Source organism: Abramis brama (assembly GCF_963993115.1).
Source record: "Abramis brama genome assembly, chromosome: 2".
In the NCBI taxonomy this organism is placed as follows: domain Eukaryota; kingdom Metazoa; phylum Chordata; class Actinopteri; order Cypriniformes; family Leuciscidae; genus Abramis; species Abramis brama.
In genome coordinates this window covers 133537-160000 of record NC_139964.1, presented here as the reverse complement: position 1 = coordinate 160000, position 26464 = coordinate 133537, and the positions used below count along the sequence as shown (strand labels likewise).

General features: G+C 44.1%; 1 protein-coding gene across 1 annotated transcript in view; it reads left to right on the top strand.

Annotated features, from left to right (window-relative positions):
• Positions 1-23414, top strand: part of LOC311077311 (ly6/PLAUR domain-containing protein 1) — a 25451-nt gene extending 2037 nt beyond the window's left edge. The window contains exons 2-4 of the mRNA XM_084105682.1: positions 14800-14951; positions 21340-21480; positions 22091-23414. Of these exons, the coding sequence (XP_083961808.1) occupies positions 14909-14951; positions 21340-21480; positions 22091-22326 (420 nt within the window). The 5' untranslated portion in view covers positions 14800-14908 and the 3' untranslated portion in view covers positions 22327-23414. The remainder of the gene's footprint in view (positions 1-14799; positions 14952-21339; positions 21481-22090) is intronic.
• Positions 23415-26464: the final 3050 nt, after the last annotated feature.

The window sequence follows — 26464 nt, the reverse complement described above, 5'->3', positions numbered from 1 at the left end:
GAAGCAGCTGAAGAGATGCAGCACAGTTCTAGACAGCAGCTCAACACACACACAAACACACTCACACACTCACACACACACTCACACAGACTGCCGTCAGGCATCTCTGTGGAGACAAACAGCTCATTATGCATCTGAGTGCAGATTGATAGAGAAGTGCTGCAGACTGATGCGTATCTCTCTCACACACACACACACACACACACACACACACACACACACTAATGTAATTCATCAGTCTGATCTCTCTCTCTCTCTCGTCTGTTTACTCTCTCCATCACGCAGCGCTGCATTACTCAAACTCATCTTCAGCCCACGGGAACAAAACACATCCAGACTCAATCACACACTCCAGTCCCGGCTCAAGCAGACCAGCCCCGGGTTCAGGCAGAGATCGAGTGAATGATCGGCTCTCCGTCCATTTGCCTTTATTACCAGCAGAATCCTCCAGAAGTTGTAATTGTGTGTGTGCTGTTTGTGATCTGATTCACTTTGCTGCTGCAGGCTCAGATCTGTGTGTGTGTTTTAAGAACCGTCGGCTAATAATAAAGGGTTTTTTCCTCTCTGCAGAAAGGCTATTCATCTTGTTTGCCCTTGTGAAGGTTTTTCTTGTCAAGGAGAGATGAAGAGAGCAAGCGAGGAGAGGGAGAGGACAGGCTGAAGCTGCTGTATGGGAGAAACAGGATCTGGCTGATGGGAGATATGGAGAAGAGCTGGAGTTATCAGGAGCTCTCCAGTGAGCAAAAGCCTCTTTAATAAAACACTGCTGCCAGAAACAGACAGACTCTATATCTATATCACACACACACACACACACACACACACGATCACCGTCCGGCCGAATGAAAGATGCAAGCCTCCTGTCTGTACAATTACACCATTAAACTCATCAAGGAACTGATTTGCCGCTTCAGACGAGTGTGAGTCGCTCCACAGAAGCAGCGGTTAGAGATGCGATTACAGTTTCACTGACCAGTATCTGCGGCATCACTCGAACATTTCAACATTCATAACACTTTTCACACCTTTATTTATTATTGCTGTCTGCCTGTGGATTTACCTGAGTTTTGTTTTATTTAACCTTATTTATTCTACACCCACTTTAATTTTGAAACCAGAGCGTTTTCATCTTCATTGGACTTTAAAACATTACAGAACACCGGGCCTTTAAAACTGTGGAGATTGCCTCCATTACCGTGGCTCCCACCAGGAGCTTCTGCAAGCCCAACGGTGCTGTGAGTTTAATTTCTCAAGGAGAGAGAGACCTGGCAGACTCTAGAGGAGTTTATAGACATCTGCTACTGCTCTGCCTGATGACCTCACCCTGATGGAGGGGTTTAGATGTGGGCTGGACAAATAAACCCGCTCCGTTGTGCCAAGAGGATATGGGCAATGGGTAAATGAATCTTCGTTTACTGTGGGCAAAGCAGAGGAAGAGACCATCACTATCGTCCAGCCTTACTTCGCACCCGTCACGCAGCCAAGCCCAGAGCCCAGCCGTCTTCGCTTCACCCCTCGTCTTCTTCTCTAACACAGTGCTGTGTGGATGAGCCTCAGGTCTTCCAGTCTCCGGCTTCTCCCAGTCTGGTGGATCCTATGGCTCCGCCTCCAGCATCTGTGCCTATCACTCCACCTCGGCCTGCCGACCTGTCGGCTTTGCCTTGGCTCCTTCCTCCCTCGGCACCACCTGGGACCATTGCCCTCCCGGCTCCACTGGGCTCCCTCGTTCCTCCGGCTCCACCGTGTTCCTCGTTCCTCTGGCTCCACCGTGTTCCTCGTTCCTCTGGCTCCACCTTGTTCCTCATTCCTCCGGCTCCACCGGGCTCCCTCGTTCCTCTGGCTCCACCTTGTTCCTCGTTCCTCTGGCTCCACCTTGTTCCTCATTCCTCCGGCTCCACCGGGCTCCCTCGTTCCTCTGGCTCCACCTTGTTCCTCATTCCTCCGGCTCCACCGGGCTCCCTCGTTCCTCTGGCTCCACCGTGTTCCTCGTTCCTCTGGCTCCACCTTGTTCCTCATTCCTCCGGCTCCACCGGGCTCCCTCGTTCCTCTGGCTCCACCTTGTTCCTCATTCCTCCAGCTCCACCGGGCTCCCTCGTTCCTCTGGCTTCACCTTGTTCCTCGTTCCTCTGGCTCCCCCGGGCTCCCTCGTTCCTCTGGCTCCACCTTGTTCCTCGTTCCTCTGGCTCCCCCGGGCTCTTTCGTTCCTCTGGCTCCACCGTGTTCCTCGTTCCTCTGGCTCCACCTTGTTCCTCATTCCTCCGGCTCCACCGGGCTCCCTCGTTCCTCTGGCTCCACCTTGTTCCTCGTTCCTCCGGCTTCACCTTGTTCCTCGTTCCTCTGGCTTCACCTTGTTCCTCATTCCTCCGGCTCCAGCGGGCTCCCTCGTTCCTCTGCCTCCACCTTGTTCCTCGTTCCTCTGGCTCCGCCTTGAACGCTCAGCACGGCGGCTCCACCTTGTTCCTCATTCCTCCGGCTCCACCTTGTTCCTCGTTCCTCTGGCTCCACCTGGCTTCCTCATTCCTCTGGCTCCACCGTGTTCCTCGTTCCTCTGGCTCCGCCTTGAACGCTCAGCACGGCGGCTCCACCTTGTTCCTCATTCCTCCGACTCCACCTTGTTCCTCGTTCCTCTGGCTCCACCTGGCTTCCTCATTCCTCTGGCTCCACCGTGTTCCTCGTTCCTCTGGCTCCACCTTGTTCCTCATTCCTCCGGCTCCACCGGGCTCCCTCGTACCTCTGGCTTCACCTTGTTCCTCGTTCCTCTGGCTCCCCCGGGCTCCCTCGTTCCTCTGGCTCCACCTTGTTCCTCGTTCCTCTGGCTCCCCCGGGCTCCCCCGTTCCTCTGGCTCCACCTTGTTCCTCGTTCCTCCTGCTCCCCCGGGCTCCCTCGTTCCTCTGGCTCCACCTTGTTCCTCATTCCTCCGGCTCCACCGGGCTCCCTCGTACCTCTGGCTCCACCTGGCTTCCTCATTCCTCTGGCTTCACCTTGTTCCTTGTTCTTCCAGCTCCACCGGCCCTTGTTCCTCTGGCTCCACCTTGTTCCTCGTTCCTCTGGCTGCACCTGGCTCCTCGTTCCTCCGGCTCCACCTTGTTCCTCGTTCCTCCGGCTCCACCTTGTTCCTCGTTCCCGTTCTTCACCTTGTTCCTCGTTCCTCTGGCTCCACCTGGCTCCTCAGTCCTCTGGCTCCACATCAAACGCTCATTACGGCAGCTCCACCTTGATCTCCTACGCCATCAGTGTCGTTATGTCCCATCTGCTCTCCGTCTGCATCCCCGGGACTCCTCTTCCAATGGCTTCATCTCAATCAGTCGTCCTCCGGGTGTCGTCAGCTAAGTCTTGACCATGGCTCCTCCCTCTGTCGACTATATCGTGGCCGATCTTCCTGGCTGATCTCTGGGTCCACGCCTGGCTCCTCCCACCACCTTGGCTTTTCTTGCAGGCATCTGTTCCTGTCTCCCGTGCTTCACCAGCCCCTTGCCCTTCACCAGGGCCGCACCTTCCCGGAGGGGGCGTTCTGTCACATTCCATTTAGTTCTAATTTGGTTTAGTTTCCTCTCTGCCTGTTTAGTTATCTGTTTCCTGTGTTCCTTTGTTCTCCTTTTCCAGCCACTAATCAGTTACCATGGAACATTCATTTACCAAGAAAGCAGTTATTAGTCGTGAAGTTCATCATTACTATATATTCAAGCTCCTCTTTAGTTATCATTCTCTGTCCGGTATTGTTTTGTTATCTCTGCGGTTTTGTTGCTGTCTGCCTGTGGATTTACTTAAGTTTTGTTTTATTTAATAAATATCCACATTGATTTTGAAACCTGAGCGTTTTCATCTTCATTGGACTTTAAAATGTTACACAAAGGAGCTGAAGACTGTGGACTGTGACGCGTGACGGTAGCGATTATGTATATGAAGGACGGTCGTTGGTGATTTTCTGAAGCATCGGCGAGGCTTTAGTCCAGCCTGTCCTTCCTCTCTCCTGATTGTACTCGTCTTCTTCTTTTATAAAATAATTACCTGATACACTCCCGTTTTAAACTTAATTGTCTTGTGATTACGGCCATGTGAGGTGTGTGTGTGTGTGTGTTGGCCCGAGGGTCCAGTATCTCTACACTGCTATAATTCAGATTGCTCCTCTGTCTAATTGCTTTCGATCGGTTTGCCCTACCATGTCATGTGATATTTTCTTCCCAGTATTTAACAGTGGACGACTTACTGATTAAATGCAAGCAGCGTGAAATCACCAAGACACACACACACACACACACACACACACACACACAACAGGACAGCGGAGGAATTTCAGACACACACACACTTGAGGTTTATTCGGCCGCCACTGAGTCGTGTTTTTGTTGCTAAATGCTTTATTTTTATGTAGTGTGAAGTGTAAATTACCTCAACAAATTGTGGGATGAAAAGGTGGTGCTAAAAGAGTAAATTCATCATTTATTCATCTTGTATACAACTGGATAAATATTTATATTTATACAGTTGTATATATAGGACTTAATATGTACATTTATACATAGGCCTTCTACTTCCATCTAAATGTATATTATATCCTTATGGTTTTGGTGCCATTTAGGCATTAGGCAATAATAACTCTCATATAAATACACATTTATATTTATACAGTACAGTAAAGGAACTGAAGTAATGTACTACTGTATATACAGAACTTAATATGTACATCTGTAAATAGGCCTTCTACTTACCATCTAAATGTATATTAATTTTTTCCTATTTATTTCATTTTTCTAGATATATTGCATTGTTTTCTCTTTAATTCCACGTATATAATTTTTTCTCTCTATTCTATTGTATTATACGTGTATGTAAGTACACAGAGTACACAGTATCAAATTCCTTGTGTGTTAGTGCAGTCTGATTCTGATTCATGTCGATCCAAACCCCAAACCTCTATGGCTTTCTTTCTTCATTGGAACATAAAGGACAATTATTGCTCTTTTATTTTTAATTGCTGCAAAAAAAAATACATAATTTAATTGCACTTTAATTAAACACCACAGAAGCACTATCCTTAAAATATTATAAAAGTGCTCAATTACTGAAGTCATGATAGTTTAGTCTGAGAAACAGACCAGTTTAATTCGTCATTCAGTGATCATCTGTAAATTCGGCCCTGCTCTCATTAGAGACACGAATCTGAATGTAAATTAATCCTTCTTTTGAGTTATTTTCAATGAATTGGTCCTGTTCACAAAAACGATTTGTTCTTGAATCAAACAGATCCAGTCTTCAACTCATTAAATATGGAGGAAGATATTATCAGCAAATAAACACTTCAACATTTCAATCAGTCCAAGAAGATGTGTAGTGCACAGGTTTTTTATGATGCTTTTTATGTTTGTTTTTTTTTGTTTGTTTTCTTTTAAGGTATGAAGAGTTTGGTTTCAGTTTGTTGTGAAAAGAACACAGAAATCTACCTGCAAATGTTCACATTTGTGTTTCACAGAAGAAAGAAAGCCATGCAGGTTTGAGTAAATGATGACAAAATTTAGATTTTTGGGTCAACGATCTCTTTATAAAGCGATCCCTATCAGCCAATATGACAAATGTATAGTTCTCTTTATCACTGAATAAACAGCTAATAGTTCAGTACGACCTCCTTCAGCAGCACGTAAGAGGTGTTTCCACTGAACATTCAGTGTCATCTGATGTCGATCGACGTCCTTTAGTCCGGTTACAGTCTTGCTTCGCTGTCTGGCTCAATTTCTCATGTGTATGTGCATGAAGCGACTGTGGTTCTAGTCAGTAATCGATCCACTTAAGCTCAATGTATGTGTGTTTCTCAGTGTCATATGGACGAGTGGTTCACCTCAGCTCAGAGGATCAGCGATCTTCAGACAGGACCATGTGTTTGAATGATGCAAAACACGCTTCACCTGGAAAATAGAGATATTTTCTCTGTTGGATGAAGATGCCCTGCTAACTGCACAACTAGCCCTAAACTGAACCGCGCTGGCTGAAAGAACCTTGTAGGGGTTTGATCATGGGCCGATAGATTGCGGTACATCACTGCATTCTGTTAAATCGCCTTGAAAGGGTTGTTGGTATCCAGGTGGTATTGCATTAAGTTGGTTTTCCTAATATCTTAATGACAGAACTGTATTGATAATCACGCCTCATCTTCAACACTGATTACACGAGGCGTCCCACAAGGCTCTGTTTTGGGTCCTCTGCTTTTTACTCTCTATATGCTTTCAGAAGTACATCGTTCTTCACATCAGTTACTTCTCTCTGTTCCCGCTTGGAAACCAAGGGTGTTTAGTTGCGGCCCCCAGGTTGTGAAATGCACTTCTGTTTTTTTGTAAGGTCTAGGGTTAGGGTTATTATTTAAATAGTAACATGTATGTTCAGTTTTGGTTGCGTTTCTCTGTGTTCTGTTCCTGCCTGAGTTCCTAGTCAGTTTCCTTGATTGTAAATTAGTCCCTCACACCTGTTTCTGTTCAGTTTTAGTCCATTCCCTGTGTATTTAAGAGTTGCATTCTGTTCCTTTGCCCAGTGTTGCTGATGTTTATGTTACTGTGGAAAGCTCAAATCTCCTAGTGTTTCTCCCTTGTTTTATTTATGTCTTTTGTTTCATCCTTTGTTCGTGCGAGCCATTTAAATGTGACATCTTTCTCCATAGCTATGATGTTGTTTAAGATGTATAAGAGTTTGATGTTTTTTTTTTTTAAATGTGCTCCATAAATGAACTTTAACTTGATGGGATCTTTTTATGGATTTAGCTTTCATTCATTCATTGTGTTTTAAATCTTTTTTTTTTATTATTAAAAAAACGGATCTGATATTTAGATTACCAGAGCTGGGTTGTGTTTCCCGTATAACGCTGTAACTCGCTGCTTCACTACTTGAAGAAATCAACTAGCTAGTCACGACTGTTTCCCGAAACTGTATTGTCTTAAATTGGTCGTTCAACCACATTGGTTAATGATGTCACACAGGTGTTTTATAACATTAATAACTACTGTTAAAGGGTTCATAGACTGGATTATTTTATTATTTTATAATGTTTCCTGGGGTGCCCTTATAATGTTAGTATGGTTTTAACATCAAAAATTGTCATAATTTGTAAATTAAGGGCATTTTTCCAAGCCTGATTTTAGCCTCTGATTTGAATGCTCTGTTTGAAGGGGCGTGTCTGTGTGAGACTTCAGTGTAAACGCCCACTGCTGTGATTGGCTGTGAGACTTCAGTGGAAACGCCCACTGCTGTGATTGGCTGCGAGTCTTCAGTGGAAACGCCCACTGCTGTGATTGACTGTGAGACTTCAGTGGAAACGCCCACTGCTGTGATTGGCTGCGAGTCTTCAGTGGAAATGCCCACTGCTGTGATTGACTGTGAGACTTCAGTGTAAACGCCCACTGCTGTGATTGACTGTGAGACTTAAGTGTAAACGCCCACTGCTGTGATTGGCTGTGAGTCTTCAGTGGAAACGCCCACTGCTGTGATTGGCTGCGAGTCTTCAGTGGAAACGCCCACTGCTGTGATTGACTGTGAGACTTAAGTGTAAACGCCCACTGCTGTGATTGGCTGTGAGTCTTCAGTGTAAACGCCCACTGCTGTGATTGGCTGTGAGACTTAAGTGTAAATGCCCACTGCTGTGATTGGCTGTGAGACTTAAGTGTAAACGCCCACTGCTGTGATTGGCTGTGAGTCTTCAGTGTAAACGCCCACTGCTGTGATTGGCTGTGAGACGTTTTTACTATAACAGCTATCGAGATTAAGGAATTGTGAAAAGTATTGATCATAATGATCTATTCCCATCACATGAAAGGCTGCAGTGATGAGCATTGAGCAAATGACGGACAGTCTGTTGATCGAGTATGAAAAGATCTTATCATTGCAACACAATTTCGGCACTCTCTGATAATATAATTCATATATTAAAGTGTGGCAATAAATTAAATGTAACAATTATATTAATACTAACCCTAAAAATACCAACAGAGTTGCTTGATGCAAGTAAATGTTGGTCTAATTATTTTATGGCTTCTATGCTGTTTATGTGTCAGAATATATGATCATGTAACATAGGCTATAGGCTTATTTATTAATAAATAATAATGTTAGTAAATGGACTTAAACTTCCAAAAACCTGTAGAGTAGTGGTCTGGGTTCAAACATTCCGACACGCAAAGTGAAGCATTCACGTGACTGGAAAGAAAATGAGGCTTCGTTTTTCGTTGATCGCGTGTTTCTCTGAAAACAATATGCGTGGGAAATTGCGCTGAAATCACTATTACGTGTGAGTAAATGCTGCACACGGGTTCTTGCCTTCAGTGGATGTCTTTACACTCTCACTGTTTTTAATGGCGTTTATGAATTTCTGAGTTTGACCACCCGCTCACTTTCATTATATCTTATTTCATTATGTCTTATTTCGTTATATCTCCTGCTGTGGTTCTGCCCAGCTGAAACCCAGACTGAGGTTTTGGCCAACAACCCTCACGACGCCCGCAGGACTTTCACTGACATTCAGGGAACATTTGAAGGAACTTTTTGTTTTGATCCAAAGAAAACTCATTATCAGGAGAACTTTACCTGGTTTACTTTACTCAGCTTTACTGATGATCTTGAACCCACTGAGGACTGGGCGAGAGGGTGAGCTGAGCACGGGCGTGTCCTCAGTCCAGCGCCTGACCCGGGACTGGGACTTTAGGGGTTAGTGTTGGGTTAGGGTTAGTGTCGTGTTCTGGGTTTGGGTTAGTGTTGGGTTAGTGTCGTGTTCTGGGTTTGGGTTAGTGTTGGGTTAGTGTCATGTTCTGGGTTTGGGTTAGTGTTGGGTTAGTGTCGTGTTCTGGGTTTGGGTTAGTGTTGGGTTAGTGTTGGGTTAGGGTTAGTGTTAGTGTCGTGTTCTGGGTTTGGGTTAGTGTCGTGTTCTGGGTTTGGGTTAGTGTTGGGTTAGTGTTGTGTTCTGGGTTTGGGTTAGTGTTTGGGTTAGTGTTGTGTTCTGGGTTTGGGTTAGTGTTGGGTTAGTGTTGTGTTCTGGGTTTGGGTTAGTGTTTGGGTTAGTGTTGGGGTAGTGTTGGGGTAGTGTTTGGGTTAGTGTTGGGTTAGTGTGTTCTGGGTTTGGGTTAGTGTTGGGTTAGTGTTGGGTTAGTGTTGTGTTCTGGGTTTGGGTTAGTGTTGGGTTAGTGTCGTGTTCTGGGTTTGGGTTAGTGTTGGGTTAGTGTTGGGTTAGTGTTTGGGTTAGTGTCGTGTTCTGGGTTTGGGCTAGTGTTGGGTTAGTGTTGTGTTCTGGGTTTGGGCTAGTGTTGGGTTAGTGTTGGGTTAGTGTTTGGGTTAGTGTCGTGTTCTAGGTTTGGGTTAGTGTTGGGTTAGTGTTGGGTTAGTGTTTGGGTTAGTGTCGTGTTCTAGGTTTGGGTTAGTGTTGGGTTAGTGTTGTGTTCTGGGTTTGGGTTAGTGTTTGGGTTAGTGTTGGGGTAGTGTTGGGGTAGTGTTTGGGTTAGTGTTGGGTTAGTGTGTTCTGGGTTTGGGTTAGTGTTGGGTTAGTGTTGGGTTAGTGTTGTGTTCTGGGTTTGGGTTAGTGTTGGGTTAGTGTCGTGTTCTGGGTTTGGGTTAGTGTTGGGTTAGTGTTGGGTTAGTGTTTGGGTTAGTGTCGTGTTCTGGGTTTGGGCTAGTGTTGGGTTAGTGTTGGGTTAGTGTTGGGTTATTGTTTGGGTTAGTGTCGTGTTCTAGGTTTGGGTTAGTGTTGGGTTAGTGTTGTGTTCTGGGTTTGGGTTAGTGTTGGGGTAGTGTTTGGGTTAGTGTTGGGTTAGTGTTGGGGTAGTGTTTGGGTTAGTGTTGGGTTAGTGTGTTCTGGGTTTGGGTTAGTGTTGGGTTAGTGTTGGGTTAGTGTTGTGTTCTGGGTTTGGGTTAGTGTTGGGTTAGTGTCGTGTTCTGGGTTTGGGTTAGTGTTGGGTTAGTGTTGGGTTAGTGTTTGGGTTAGTGTCGTGTTCTGGGTTTGGGCTAGTGTTGGGTTAGTGTTGGGTTAGTGTTGGGTTATTGTTTGGGTTAGTGTCGTGTTCTAGGTTTGGGTTAGTGTTGGGTTAGTGTTGTGTTCTGGGTTTGGGTTAGTGTTGGGGTAGTGTTTGGGTTAGTGTTGGGTTAGTGTTGGGGTAGTGTTTGGGTTAGTGTTGGGTTAGTGTGTTCTGGGTTTGGGTTAGTGTTGGGTTAGTGTTGGGTTAGTGTTGTGTTCTGGGTTTGGGTTAGTGTTGGGTTAGTGTTGTGTTCTGGGTTTGGGTTAGTATTGGGTTAGTGTCGTGTTCTGGGTTTGGGTTAGTGTTGGGTTAGTGTTTGGGTTAGTGTCGTGTTCTGGGTTTGGGCTAGTGTTGGGTTAGTGTTGGGTTAGTGTTGGGTTATTGTTTGGGTTAGTGTCGTGTTCTAGGTTTGGGTTAGTGTTGGGTTAGTGTTGTGTTCTGGGTTTGGGTTAGTGTTGGGTTAGTGTTTGGGTTAGTGTTGGGTTAGTGTTGGGTTAGTGTTGTGTTCTGGGTTTGGGTTAGTGTTGTGTTAGTGTTGTGTTCTGGGTTTGGGTTAGTGTTGGGTTAGTGTTTGGGTTAGTGTTGGGTTAGTGTTGGGTTAGTGTTGGGTTAGTGTTGTGTTCTGGGTTTGGGTTAGTGTTGGGTTAGTGTCGTGTTCTGGGTTTGGGTTAGTGTTGGGTTAGTGTTTGGGTTAGTGTCGTGTTCTGGGTTTGGGTTAGTGTTGGGTTAGTGTTGGGTTAGTGTTGGGTTAGTGTTTGGGTTAGTGTCGTGTTCTGGGTTTGGGTTAGTGTTGGGTTAGTGTTGGGTTAGTGTTGGGGTAGTGTTTGGGTTAGTGTTGGGTTAGTGTGTTCTGGGTTTGGGTTAGTGTTGGGTTAGTGTCGTGTTCTGGGTTTGGGTTAGTGTTGGGTTAGTGTTTGGGTTAGTGTCGTGTTCTGGGTTTGGGTTAGTGTTGGGTTAGTGTTGGGGTAGTGTTTGGGTTAGTGTTGGGTTAGTGTGTTCTGGGTTTGGGTTAGTGTTGGGTTAGTGTTGGGTTAGTGTTGTGTTCTGGGTTTGGGTTAGTGTTGGGTTAGTGTCGTGTTCTGGGTTTGGGTTAGTGTTGGGTTAGTGTTGGGTTAGTGTTTGGGTTAGTGTCGTGTTCTGGGTTTGGGTTAGTGTTGGGTTAGTGTTGGGGTAGTGTTTGGGTTAGTGTTGGGTTAGTGTTGGGTTAGTGTTTGGGTTAGTGTTGGGTTAGTGTTGGGTTAGTGTTGGGTTAGTGTTTGGGTTAGTGTTGGGTTAGTGTTGGGTTAGTGTTTGGGTTAGTGGGTTAGTGTTGGGTTAGTGTTGGGTTAGTATTGGGTTAGTATTGGGGTAGTGTTTGGGTTAGTATTGGGTTTGGGTTAGTGTTGGGTTAGTGTTGGGTTAGTATTGGGTTTGGGTTAGTGTTGGGTTAGTGTTTGGGTTAGTGTTGGGTTAGTGTTGGGTTAGTATTGGGTTAGTGTTGGGATAGTGTTTGGGTTAGTGTTGGGATAGTGTTTGGGTTAGTGTTGGGTTAGTGTTGGGTTAGTGTTTGGGTTAGTGTTGGGTTGTGTTGGGTTAGTGTCGTGTTCTGGGTTTGGGTTAGTGTTGGGTTGTGTTGGGTTAGTGTTGGGTTAGTATTGGGTTTGGGTTAGTGTTGGGTTAGTGTTTGGGTTAGTGTTGGGTTAGTGTTGGGTTAGTATTGGGTTAGTGTTGGGTTGGTGTTGGGATAGTGTTTGGGTTAGTGTTGGGATAGTGTTTGGGTTAGTGTTGGGTTAGTGTTTGGGTTAGTGTTGGGTTAGTGTTGGGTTAGTGTTTGGGTTAGTGTTGGGTTAGTGTTGGGTTAGTGTCGTGTTCTGGGTTTGGGTTAGTGTTGGGTTGTGTTGGGTTAGTGTCGTGTTCTGGGTTTGGGTTAGTGTTGGGTTAGTGTCGTGTTCTGGGTTTGGGTTAGTGTTGGGTTAGTGTTGGGTTAGTGTTTGGGTTAGTGTCGTGTTCTGGGTTTGGGTTAGTGTTGGGTTAGTGTTTGGGTTAGTGTTGGGATAGTGTTTGGGTTAGTGTTGGGTTAGTGTTTGGGTTAGTGTTGGGTTGTGTTGGGTTGTGTTGGGTTAGTGTTTGGGTTAGTGTTGGGTTGTGTTTGGGTTAGTGTTGGGTTGTGTTGGGTTAGTGTCGTGTTCTGGGTTTGGGTTAGTGTTGGGTTGTGTTGGGTTAGTGTCGTGTTCTGGGTTTGGGTTAGTGTTGGGTTAGTGTCGTGTTCTGGGTTTGGGTTAGTGTTGGGTTAGTGTTGGGTTAGTGTTTGGGTTAGTGTCGTGTTCTGGGTTTGGGTTAGTGTTGGGTTAGTGTTTGGGTTAGTGTTGGGTTAGTGTTTGGGTTAGTGTTGGGTTGTGTTGGGTTGTGTTGGGTTAGTGTTTGGGTTAGTGTTGGGTTGTGTTTGGGTTAGTGTCGTGTTCTGGGTTTGGGTTAGTGTTGGGTTGTGTTGGGTTAGTGTCGTGTTCTGGGTTTGGGTTGTGTTGGGTTAGTGTTTGGGTTAGTGTTGGGTTGTGTTTGGGTTAGTGTCGTTTTCTGGGTTTGGGTTAGTGGTGGGTTGTGTTGGGTTAGTGTCGTGTTCTGGGTTTGGGTTAGTGTTGGGTTAGTGTTGGGTTAGTGTTTGGGTTAGTGTTGGGATAGTGTTTGGGTTAGTGTTGGGTTAGTGTTTGGGTTAGTGTTTGGGTTAGTGTTGGGTTAGTGTTGGGTTAGTGTTTGGGTTAGTGTTTGGGTTAGTGTTGGGTTGTGTTTGGGTTAGTGTTGGGATAGTGTTGGGTTAGTGTTTGGGTTAGTGTTTGGGTTAGTGTTGGGTTGTGTTTGGGTTAGTGTTGGGATAGTGTTGGGTTAGTGTTTGGGTTAGTGTTTGGGTTAGTGTTTGGGTTAGTGTTGGGATAGTGTTGGGTTAGTGTTTGGGTTAGTGTTTGGGTTAGTGTTGGGTTGTGTTGGGTTGTGTTGGGTTGTGTTGGGTTAGTGTTTGGGTTAGTGTTGGGTTGTGTTTGCGTTAGTGTCGTGTTCTGGGTTTGGGTTAGTGTTGGGTTGTGTTGGGTTAGTGTCGTGTTCTGGGTTTGGGTTGTGTTGGGTTGTGTTCTGGCTGCTGTCCCGCTTTGGGTTTGAGGAATATTCTGGGTTAGCAACTTTTAGGGGATCGGCCCATAACACTGATCTCGATCCTCTCAGCTCACATAATACACTTCACTCCATCTGATTATTTGAGTGTGAACACGAGAATAAGTGTGTAAAGTGTTTAAAAAGCCAAATGGTTTAAAAAATGGGCAGTAATTGTGAAAAGCTGGTTTTGGTTTAGCAGAGGCGTGTGTCTCAGAGTAACACACACAAGAACACAGACTCAGATGGTGTTCATAACCCAGCATCAGTTTCTATTGATCGGGTTTCATTATTCATGAGCTCTTAAAGTACAGTAAAGCATAAATCGCACTTATCAAACAGCAGCATCTAATGTGTGTGTGTGTGTGTGTGTGTGTGTGTGTGTGTGTGTGTGTGTGTGTGTGTGTGTGTGTGTGAGATTAAAGTGTGTTTAATAACCCTTCACACACGCTCAGGAGAGGGGCGTAAACTCCTACCTCTACTGTCACAATCCTCACGGTACATACACACCCTCATTCATCAATGTGACACACACACACACACACACACACACACACACACACACACACACACACACACACACACTCCAGCATACTTTTGGAGACACTTTCTGTAAGACACGTTCACACACGTTGTTAATGTGTGTGTATATGTTAAATTATAAACTGTAAATGCTCAGAATAAAAACACGTCAACATGCTTGGAGTCTCCCTGAAATCAAAATGGACAATTCTCTATTTTTTTATGGAATATTACATTGTTTGTTCTAAATGATTTATCAGTGCACATCATTATTGTTTTAATAATCTTAAATCTTCTTTTCTCTGATGATGTGTTTACTGGGGTGAGTTCTCTCTCTCTCTCTCTCTCTTCTCTCTCTCTCTCCCCTCTCTCTCTCTCTTCTCTCTCTCTTCTCTCTCAATTTAAATTTCAAATGAGCTGTATTGGCATGACTGTGTAAAATAGCAATAGACTTATACAAACATACAGATAAATAAAAGGGGAACAAAAAAAATCCATATTATACATAAATATATGACAATAAAAATAAATAAATAAATAAATAAATAAAAAATAAGTACAGAAATCAGTTTAAGGGAAAAGTGTCCCTCATATGATGGCAGGAGAACACACACTGCGCTGCCGGATGAATACACTCTTCTTTCTCTCCCAAAATATAACACAGTTTGTTTATGAGGCTCGCTTGTTGGAATTGAGGTAAAATCTGCGCTATTTGTGTGAAATAAGTGTCTCTGATGTTTTTATAATTGCTGCTCTCTCTCTCTCTCTCTCTCTCTCTCTCTCTCTCTCTCTCTCTCTCTCTCTCTATCTCTCTCTCTCTACCCCCCCCCCCCCCCAAAAAATACATTTTGTATTGCCAAAGCATCAAAACAACATGGAAAATGATTTAGAACATTTAGTACAGAAAATAATAATACTAGTTAAATTAAAAAAGATAATATTATATATATTCATGGCTAGATATAGCAAAAATAATAATACTCAAAACATAAAACAATAATAATAAAATAAATAAAGATTAATAAATACAATAAAATAAAAAGGATTATAATACAGAAATCATGTGTGTGTGTGTGTGTGTATATATATAATCTCTCTCTCTCTCTCTTTCTCTCTCTTTCTCTCTCTCTCTCTCTCTCTCTCTCTCCCTCCACCCCTCTCTCTCTCTTCATTCAGACGCGAGTCACGGCGAGTTCAGTGGCGCGGGCGTCGCGTCGCGTGCTGTGAGTAAAGGCGCAGACTCGGGTTCGGTCAGTCTGACGCTCGCTCGCTCGCGGTGCCGGTGATGCGGCTGTGTGTGACTCTACTGGCGATCGTGCTGACGGCGGGTGAGTGTGTTCTCTCTCACACACACACATGATTAACCAGCAGCAGTGAGTTTATTGAAGAGGCTTTAAATGATTGAGTTATAATTAATGGCCTGTGATTTTAATGGGCTTTAATCGTATGCCAATTTTAAATTCTGAAATAAAACGACAGATAAAGCCTGATTTTAGATTTTCAGTTAAATTAGTGTTTTAGCTTGTGTGTGTGTGTGTGTGTGTGTGTGTGTGTGTGTGTGTGTGTTGTGTGTGTGACTGATTCTACACACACTGTGACACTTATTAATGATGCTTAATTCATGCCTTAGTTTCACAAAAGGGTGACGTGTTTTTGTTGTTTAATTGTTGTTATTTTATACGCACATATTTTGGGAATTCGCTTGAATTATGACAGACGGAAATTAGGATTTATGAATGATAATTTAGCAGTTCCTGTTTTTTAAAACTGCGATTCAGTTTATAAACATGCTAAACATTTAATTACACCTTTTCCATTAAAAAACAATTTATGTGATGTACAGGAGAAAAACCTCATATTTCACCCTCAAACAAGAAATGAAATTGTGATTTTCTTGACCATTAAACACATTTTGTTTGTATTTGGTCAGATTAGACTCTTATATGAATGAAGGCAGTTAAGCAAACACTAGCTGATGTGTGATGACTCTCGGCAGTTTACAGGAGCGCGAGCTGACAACAGCAATGCATTTATTACACCGGTAAATACAACTACAAGAAACATGATTTTACATTTATTGATCTCTGTTAATGTTAGTTAATAAAAATACATATTGTTTTTTGTTTGTTCCTGTGAATAATCTAATGTCAGAAATACACTGATTTTAAAAATGCATAAACATATGCACAGATTTATTAACATTAAGATTAATAAATGCTGCAGAAGTATTGTTCATCGTTAGTTCATGTTTACTAATGTTAACAAATGAAACTTGTAAAGCATTTCAAGAATATATAAATATATTTCTATTCCCCGTTGGAGAAATCAGAATAAGATTTTTGTTTTGATCCTTTTTTAATGCAAAATTGTGTCAGAATTATTGTAAATTCTCATATGAATATATTTGTGCATATCTGACATTTAAACCGTATTAATAGCTTATTTCAGGCGTATTTGCTGCATTATTCAATATATATGACATGGTGAAAACTGTAGTTATTAACATAATCCATTACACATTTCTGATCATGATTTGATACTTTTAGATTACTGTGGACCTTTAGCCTTCATAGATTTAAACAGGATAATCTTGAAAATCAAGTGCATTAAATGTTACGTTTTTTTACAGTAATTGTTACGGTTATGCGCTGTCTCAGACTGGAGTAATTTCTCAAACCGGGAGGACTTTCTGAACGCAAATATTAGTGAGAATTATTAATGATTTACTGCCATTGTGAGAATTAAAAATAACAATGTAACTGAAGTCTAATTATGAGTATTTCACAGCATAATATAATCTACTTACAAGTGTATAAATTTAGAAATCTGATTATGTAATCAGTTATGACTGTGTTTGTATGAAGGAATGTAATTAACTCTATGATCACAAATAAACAAACTAACCCTAGAAAATATGAATGAAATATAACCAGTAAAACGAAGAGTTGATGGATGTCACACAGTTAAAGCTGATGATGAAGATGATGAAAACAGAGGCCGACTCCCGCTTACATTAGATAAGCATTCAGACGGTGTTTGAGGAGGGTTAATATTGAAAAGGACGTTCTGATAGTTGTGTATTAATCACTTATGGCGTCTGTGCTCACTTTAATCCCGCTTCAGTAGACTCTGAAGGATTATAAAGATGCTGCTAATATTACTGTTGAGAAACACGGACTGTGTCTGATCTGAAAGAGGAAAGCTCCTGTTATTCTGGTGGAAACGGCTGGGATAAGAAGAACTTTATTCAGCTGCCACTGCTGTTTCTAGCAGGATCTTCAGATGAATCTAGAGGTTTAACAGAGGCGTGTGTTGAATGTTGTTGTGTTGTTTGTTGAGCCTGTGGGGATACTAAAGTTATTGAACTGAACTGAATGATGATGATGACGGTGATGTCACCGTTAAAGATGTCAACTGATGTTGATGATTTTATCACCAGTGGAAAAGAAAAAGGAGCGCAACTGGAAGAAAACATCTCATTTCATGGAGAGAGAGCACGTACAGAGAGGCCTTAAAAGCTGCTAGATCTGCTTATTTTTTAACACTTGAAGAAAACAAACACAACCCTAGGTATTTATTTGATACAGTGGCTAAACCATGGGTCACCAAACTAAGGGCCGACTCAGGCCCGCCACCCCCCTTTGACTGGCCCCCCAGCCCCTCTGCCCCCCACTACTTGAAGCGGCCCTATGAGGCAATCCTCAAAAGTCGTCATGGCCAATTTTTTAAATTGCTTTTTGGAAAATAACATGTCTGCATCTGGTATTTTGTAGATTTTTTTTCAGTTACAATTTTCCGAATTTTCCGAATTTTCGTCACCCGAAATGCTCGAGATCAAGCAGTGACAGACAACGCATGCGCAGAGAACTGTCAGATAACTGTCAGTGTTCAGGACAGCAAAATGGCTAGCGTTAAACTAAAAGTTGATAGAGAGTGCAGAGTTTTCAAAGAACAGTGGACCAACGATTATTTTTTTGTTCAGTGTAAGGACCGTGCAGTTTGTATTATATGTAAAGAAAGTGTCACCACGAAACCCGCCACAAAGAGTATGCTAGCTTGCTAGGGCAAGCAAGAGAAGACAGGATTCGGAGGATGGCTGTGCCTGGACATAGTAGTGGGGATGGCTGTGCCAGGCTAGTAATCTCTACTACACAATGAGCCCTACTGGTGGTCATTTTGGTCTGGGTCATACAATTCTATGTTATATAGCTGACCCAGCCCCGGCCCCCCCATCACAGTCAGGAACGATGATGTGGCCCCCAGAGAAAAAAGTTTGGTGACCCCTGGGCTAAACTAACGAAAAATAAAGCTTCAACCCCAGATGTTTCCAAGCAGCACAGCAGTAATGACTTTATGAACTTCTTCACTTATAAGATTGATTATATTAGAAAAACAATTATAACTATGCAACCGTCTACTACAGTATCACATCAGGCAGTGCATTGTAGTCTCCCTGAGGAAAAATTTGATTCGTTCGTTGCTATAGGAGAGGAAGAATTTACTAAACTCGTTAAATCACCTAAATCGACAACATGTATGTTAGACCCTATACCGACTAAGCTACTGAAAGAGATGCTTCCAGAGGTCATAGATCCTCTTCTTAATATCATTAATTCATCTTTGTCTCTAGGATACGTACCAAAAAACTTTAAGCTGGCTATGATTAAACCGCTTGTTAAAAAAACACAACTTGATCCTACAGAATTAGTCAATTACAGGCCGATCTCGAATCTACCTTTTCTGTCAAAGATACTAGAAAAGGCGGTATCCTCACAACTGTGTTCCTTTTTAGAAAGAAATGACATCTTTGAGGATTTCCAGTCAGGATTTAGACCGTACCATAGTACCGAGACTGCTCTCGTTAGAGTCACAAATGATTTGCTCTTATCATCCGATCGTGGTTGTATCTCTCTATTAGTGTTACTCGATCTCAGTGCTGCGTTTGACACCATTGACCACAACATTCTTTTAAATAGACTCAAAAACTATGTTGGCATTAGTGGAATTGCACTAGCATGGTTTAAATCATACTTATCTGACCGTTATCAGTTTGTAGCAGTAAATGAAGAGATGTCTCATCGATCACAAGTTCAGTATGGCGTACCACAAGGCTCAGTACTAGGACCGCTGCTGTTCACTCTGTACATGCTACCATTAGGAGATATCATTAGGAAACATGGAATTAGCTTCCACTGTTATGCTGACGATACTCAGCTGTATATTTCTTCAAAACCTCACGAAACTTACCAATTCACAAAATTAACAGAATGCACAGCTGATATAAAAAATTGGATGACTCGTAATTTCCTGCTTCTAAATTCTGAAAAAACAGAGTTTCTAATTATTGGACAAAAAACTTCCTCACGTAATAACCTAGAATACTGTCTAACACTCGATGGCTGCTCTGTTAAGTCTTCCTCGTCGGTTAGGAACCTGGGTGTGTGTGTGTGTGAGTGTGTGTGTGGGTGTGCTCTTTGATACCAATCTTTCATTTGAAAGTCACGTGTCTAGTATCTGTAAAACCGCATTTTTCCACCTTAAAAATATATCTAAATTACGTCATATGCTCTCATTGACAAATGCGGAACAGTTAGTTCATGCGTTCATGACCTCAAGGCTAGATTATTGTAATGCTCTACTGGGTGGTTGCCCTGCACGCTTAATAAACAAACTACAGCTGGTCCAGAACGCAGCAGCTCGAGTTCTTACCAGAACCAGGAAGTATGACCATATTAGCCCGGTTCTGTCAACACTGCACTGGCTCCCTATTAAACATCATGTAAATTTAAAAATATCGACTGCTGGCGGCAGATCCTTCTCCTATTTAGCACCAAAACTTTGGAACAGTCTTCCTACCATTGTCCGGGAAGCAGACACACTCTGTCAGTTCAAAGCCAGATTAAAGACACATCTCTTTGACCTAGCATTCACATAATACATTATAGACTTCTATAGTTCAGTGTTAGGCTGCATAGATTAGGTCAGCCGGAACCGGGAACACTTCCCATAAATCCTGATGTACTCGTTACATCATAAGAAGAATGGCATCTACGCTAATATTAGTCTCTCTGTTTATCCCGAGGTTTACCGCAGTCCGCCGGATCCAGGCCGTATCCAGATTTGATGAAGGACCTGTGCCTGGACACACACACGCACACACGCACACACACACACACACACTCCAGATCTGACACACACACACACACACACACACACACACACACACACACTCCAGGACCTGCGCCTGGATAAGCGTCTACTAGTCTCTCCCCTGTGAAGGCCTCCTTCAGATGAAACGTTGTAAAAATAATTCCAGTTTGCATGGATACGCGGAAGCGATAAATAATTCTGTATTATACATTTTTAAGGGCAGACAAATAATTTGGTGAGGTTAATTTCAGATTTGAGGTTAATAACACTTTTGAAGTTAACGCAGAGATGCTAAAGTTTTTCAAAAATTTTCAACACTTGCACCTTGGAACCTGTTTCAACGTTTGCGTTCACGAGCACCAAACACTGTTGTTATGCGAATGAGCCGAGGGGGAACCGGAAATCCAGAGGACAGCGGCTGAGCCGGTGGAACCGAGGACGGAGGCGGAGTCGGGGAAGATGGAGCAAGACGGAGCCAAACGGAGCCGAAGGTGCAGGCAGGTCGATGGCTGACCAAGTCGGAGCTGGAGGGACAAAGGAACCCGGAGAAGCCGTATGGCCAATGGTTTCCAGTGGAGGCGAGGGAGGAAGGAGCCAGGGTGGAGCCGAAGTGTCGACAGGCCGAGATGGAGCGATGGACACTGAGGCGGGAGGTGGAGACAGGGGATCCTCTGTGCTGGATGGAGCTGGTTGCCTGAAGACATTTGGAACTTTACAGAAGATGGCGAGAGACTGAATGACATAGGCGGAGGCGGGGCTGAGGAACTGGCTGATTGAGGAGGCTGGGCGGGAATTCTGGAGAAACCAGGGACGCTGGAGATACAGGGGTACTGGGTATAACCTCCCCACAAAAGTCAATAAGATCTACCTAAAAAAAAAAAGTTCTTTAGTTCCTCAAAATATATGCCAGAGTTTAACATACACACTTTCATAGCAGTAGGGTTGTGGCTAGGCCTATCCTCCCAGCCCTCAAGCTCTACAATCACTCCCTCGACGCACAGTGTTGCCGGCTCACGCACCTGGTCAGACTCTGTCGGTGGTCCGGGCTCCGTGGCGATGACGCTCTCCATCCTTATCCTCGGTACAGGCTCGTCTCTCGCAGGTGGCCGGTCTCCACTGTCTGCGGTGGGCTCAAGCAACATCTCCGTCACGTCATTCGCTGGTGGTTGTTGGCGGTGGTGGAGTGGGACTGGTAACGTTGTCATCCTCAGCGGGGCCGATGGTAAGTGGCGAGTTGTTATTTACCAGTACCCACTCCACGAAAGCAGTGAAATCCGCCCGCTGGAACATGTGCCTTCGGGTGCCTAGCGGTCCGGGTAATGAGTTTGGCACTCGAGATGTAAGAACTCCTGGATGTGGATCTCCAGTGGACGGTCTCCCTGCTCCAAGCAAAGAAGCAGTACAGCAGGTGAGGCCATGTTGTTTACGGTTAGGTCCCTTCTTCTGTTACGTCACGTGGTAGTGGAAATAGTTATCAGTGTGAGGACGAGCGGCAGGACGACTGCTGCTGATGATGTCACTGATGATGATGTCACTGATGTTGTTGTTGATGATGTCACCCCTCAGGCCTGAGCGTGGCGCTGCAGATCCAGTGTTATCAGTGTGAGGACGAGCGACAGGACGACTGCTCCGCTCCAGACTTCATTGTTAACTGCACCGTCAATGTGCAGGACATGTGCCAGAAGGAAGTGCTCGTCATGGAGGACGGTGAGCGCACACATCACTTCCTGTTCCTGAACAACCACTTCTTCTACATTCAGTTCATCACTTTTCCCTATTTAAACTCATCACTCGATGACAGTAGTGCTTTATATTGTTCACTGCACAGAATAACCAGCTGTTTATCATCAGATTCACCTTCGGCTTACAGTCATGCTGCTCATTTTACACACTTTTATGATTTAGTTTTTGTCTTTTGATAAAAAGACTCACTCAACATTTCATTACAGTCCAGTTTATCTTTACTAGTAAATGTTATATTTGTTGATTCATGTTTAAATTAATAACATGTTTCAGTATTTGATTTTGTATTTACTTGTCAACAAAAATTATGCAGCGTCTCTAGTGGACTGTACTTTAAAAACCTGCTGTTGATATTTTTTTGTCTGTCTTTAGAATTTGAAAATAATTAAATGGAAACATTTGAACGTTGCCAATTAGACTGATGGAAATGACGAATGAACAGAAATATTGAAATTGCATTAGGAGTTTTTATCACACATACACATACTCACACACTCTCTCTCTCTCTCTCTCTCTCTCTCTCTCTCTCTCTCTCTCTCTCTCTCTCTCTCTCTCTGCGTGTGTGTGTGTGTAGGGGTCCACTACAGGAAGTCGTGCGCCTCGTCAGGAGCGTGCCTGATCGCGTCCTCGGGGTATCAGCAGTTCTGCACGGGGAAGCTGAACTCGGTCTGCATTTCCTGCTGCAACACCCCGCTCTGCAACGGCCCGCGCCATAGGAGGAGAGCGCTCTCCTGCGCATGCGCACTGCCCGCACCCGCGCCCGTGCTGCTCGCGGCCCTGCTGCCGCTCCTGTGGGCGTGCGCGCACTGACGGACTCGCGAGGCTTCTCAACGGAGGCTCAGACTGTGTGTGTGTGTGTGTGTGTGTGTGTGTGTGTGTGTGTGTGTGTGTGTGTGTGAGTGTGAGTGTGAATACTAGATGATGAACAAACACAGACTCACTGGACTGTACGAGAGAGAAGAAACGAAACTGTAGAAGAAGGAGCGATTATCCTCGAAGATTGAACATCACGTGATGAGCTCTGTGTTCAATGTGCTTCCCTTCCTTCCCCTAATTAGTGGGCGGGGCTTCTTCATATAATCCCACCAATCAGAGAGCTGCTCGTTTGCTGAGCCATGGGTGGAGTGTGGAGTCTAGCTCTGCCTCTCTGGATGTAGCTGGAATATCCAACCACACAATAATGCTACCATAAGGGGTGGGACCAAATGTGGATCAGGCGATATATCACTGTCTTTCTCCATCCACTACGATAATTGCTACGCTGGCACCAAATATCGATATTTAATTAATAAAATAAGGCTGTAAACAGATTTCCCTCCTCAGTGTCACTACTTCATGTCTCCTGGAGGTGGCGCTCAACACATGAATGAGGGAAATGTGAACATAAGTTAACTAACGCTCCTGTGTGTATCTGTGTAAGTGCTCGATGAAGAGTGTCAAAGATGTCTATTTACAACCTGTTTATGAAGCGTTGATCATTGTAGCCAATCAGAGACATATTTGTTGAGCACATGAACCCAATGGCCAATCAGAGGTGTTTAAGAATCTGCTCAAAATGATAGAGGGAAATGCTGGTGTCGTCACATTTTTAAAATGTTAAAATACCCAAGTTGACAACATTATTCCCAGGGTTATTTTAAGGAAGCTTGGAACATTGAGGTGTTCCCAGGTTTAAATATTTGAGGTTGGTACATTTTGAAATGTAGCAGGTTTATATAAATCAAGTCGATAAGCAGGTAAACGTGTCAGGTTACACACAAAGAAAAATTTAAGCTTTTAAGAAGTATAAGCATAAAATGTTTAATTTACTTAAAATGTTAAATTTAATTTACACACTGAAAAACGTTTTGTGCTGTTTTCTAACAGTTTGAACTTGAATAAAGAGAGAACCTGCACTTAACCTTTTCACAGGCATTTTGTTTTCACAGTTATAGATATCGTGACAGATATTGTAATTATCATTATAGGATTGTCCAGCAATATATGGATTATCTCAGAATTGCTGTATTGTGATATAAAAACTCTATCCCTCCACCCAGCAGAGGCTCTGCAGTGTATAAAGCAGTGACCAATCACAGCACACGTGTGTATAAAGCAGTGACCAATCACAGCACAGGCGTGTATAAAGCAGTGACCAATCCCAGCACACGCGTGTATAAAGCAGTGACCAATCACAGCACACGCGTGTATAAAGCAGTGACCAATCACAGCACACACGTGTATAAAGCAGTGACCAATCACAGCACACATGTGTATAAAGCATAAAGCAGTGACCAATCACAGCACACACGTGTATAAAGCATAAAGCAGTGACCAATCCCAGCACACGCGAGGATAAAGCAATGATCAATCACAGCACACACGTGTATAAAGCAGTGACCAATCCCAGCACACGCGTGTATAAAGCAATGACCAATCACAGCACACGCGTGTATAAAGCATAAAGCAGTGACCAATCACAGCACACGCGTGTATAAAGCAGTGACCAATCACAGCACACACGTGTATAAAGCATAAAGCAGTGACCAATCCCAGCACACGCGAGGATAAAGCAGTGACCAATCACAGCACACGCGTGTATAAAGCATAAAGCAGTGACCAATCACAGCACACACATGTATAAAGCAGTGACCAATCCCAGCACACGCGTGTATAAAGCAGTGACCAATCACAGCACACGCATGTATAAAGCATAAAGCAGTGACCAATCACAGCACAAGCATGTATAAAGCATAAATCAGTGACCAATCACAGCACACGCGTGTATAAAGCAGTGACCAATCCCACCACACGCGTGTATAAAGCAGTGACCAATCACAGCACACACGTGTATAAAGCAGTGACCAATCACAGCACACGCGTGTATAAAGCAGTGACCAATCCCACCACACGCGTGTGTAAAGCAGTGACCAATCACAGCACATGCGTGTATAAAACAGTGACCAATCACAGCACACGCGTGTATAAAGCAGTGACCAATCCCACCACACGCGTGTGTAAAGCAGTGATCAATCACAGCACATGCGTGTATAAAGCATAAAGCAGTGACCAATCACAGCACACGCGTGTATAAAGCAGTGACCAATCCCACCACACGCGTGTATAAAGCAGTGACCAATCCCAGCACACGCGTGTATAAAGCAGTGACCAATCACAGCACACGCGTGTATAAAGCAGTGACCAATCCCACCACACGCGTGTGTAAAGCAGTGACCAATCCCAGCACACGCGTGTATAAAGCAGTGACCAATCTCAGCACACGCGTGTATAAAGCAGTGACCAATCCCAGCACACGCGTGTATAAAGCAGTGACCAATCCCAGCACACGTGTGTATAAAGCAGTGACCAATCACAGCACACGTGTATAAAGCAGTGACCAATCACAGCACACGCGTGTATAAAGCAGTGACCAATCACAGCACACACATGTATAAAGCAGTGACCAATCCCAGCACACGCGTTTAAAGCAGTGACCAATCCCAGCACACGCGTGTATAAAGCAGTGACCAATCACAGCACACGCGTGCATAAAGCATAAAGCAGTGACCAATCACAGCACACACATGTATAAAGCAGTGACCAATCACAGCACACGCGTGTATAAAGCATAAAGCAGTGACCAATCACAGCACACGCGTGTATAAAGCATAAAGCAGTGACCAATCACAGCACACGCGTGTATAAAGCAGTGACCAATCACAGCACACGCGTGTATAAAGCAGTGACCAATCCCAGCACACGCGTGTATAAAGCAGTGACCAATCACAGCACACGCGTGTATAAAGCAGTGACCAATCCCACCACACGCGTGTAAAGCAGTGACCAATCACAGCACATGCGTGTATAAAGCATAAAGCAGTGACCAATCACAGCACACGCGTGTATAAAGCAGTGACCAATCCCACCACACGCGTGTATAAAGCAGTGACCAATCCCAGCACACGCGTGTATAAAGCAGTGACCAATCACAGCACACGCATGTATAAAGCAGTGACCAATCCCACCACACGCGTGTGTAAAGCAGTGACCAATCACAGCATACGCGTGTATAAAGCATAAAGCAGTGACCAATCACAGCACACACGTGTATAAAGCAGTGACCAATCCCAGCACACGCGTGTATAAAGCAGTGACCAATCTCAGCACACGTGTGTATAAAGCAGTGACCAATCCCAGCACACGCGTGTATAAAGCAGTGACCAATCCCAGCACACGTGTGTATAAAGCAGTGACCAATCACAGCACACACATGTATAAAGCAGTGACCAATCACAGCACACGCGTGTATAAAGCATAAAGCAGTGACCAATCACAGCACACGCGTGTATAAAGCAGTGACCAATCCCACCACACGCGTGTATAAAGCAGTGACCAATCCCAGCACACGCGTGTATAAAGCAGTGACCAATCACAGCACACGCATGTATAAAGCAGTGACCAATCCCAGCACACACATGTATAAAGCAGTGACCAATCCCAGCACACGCGTGTATAAAGCAGTGACCAATCCCAGCACACGTGTGTATAAAGCAGTGACCAATCACAGCACACACATGTATAAAGCAGTGACCAATCACAGCACACGCGTGTATAAAGCATAAAGCAGTGACCAATCACAGCACACACGTGTATAAAGCAGTGACCAATCCCAGCACACGCGTGTATAAAGCAGTGACCAATCCCAGCACACGCGTGTATAAAGCAGTGACCAATCCCAGCACACGTGTGTATAAAGCAGTGACCAATCACAGCACACGTGTATAAAGCAGTGACCAATCACAGCACACGCGTGTATAAAGCAGTGACCAATCACAGCACACGTGTATAAAGCAGTGACCAATCACAGCACACGCGTGTATAAAGCAGTGACCAATCACAGCACACACATGTATAAAGCAGTGACCAATCACAGCACACACATGTATAAAGCAGTGACCAATCACAGCAC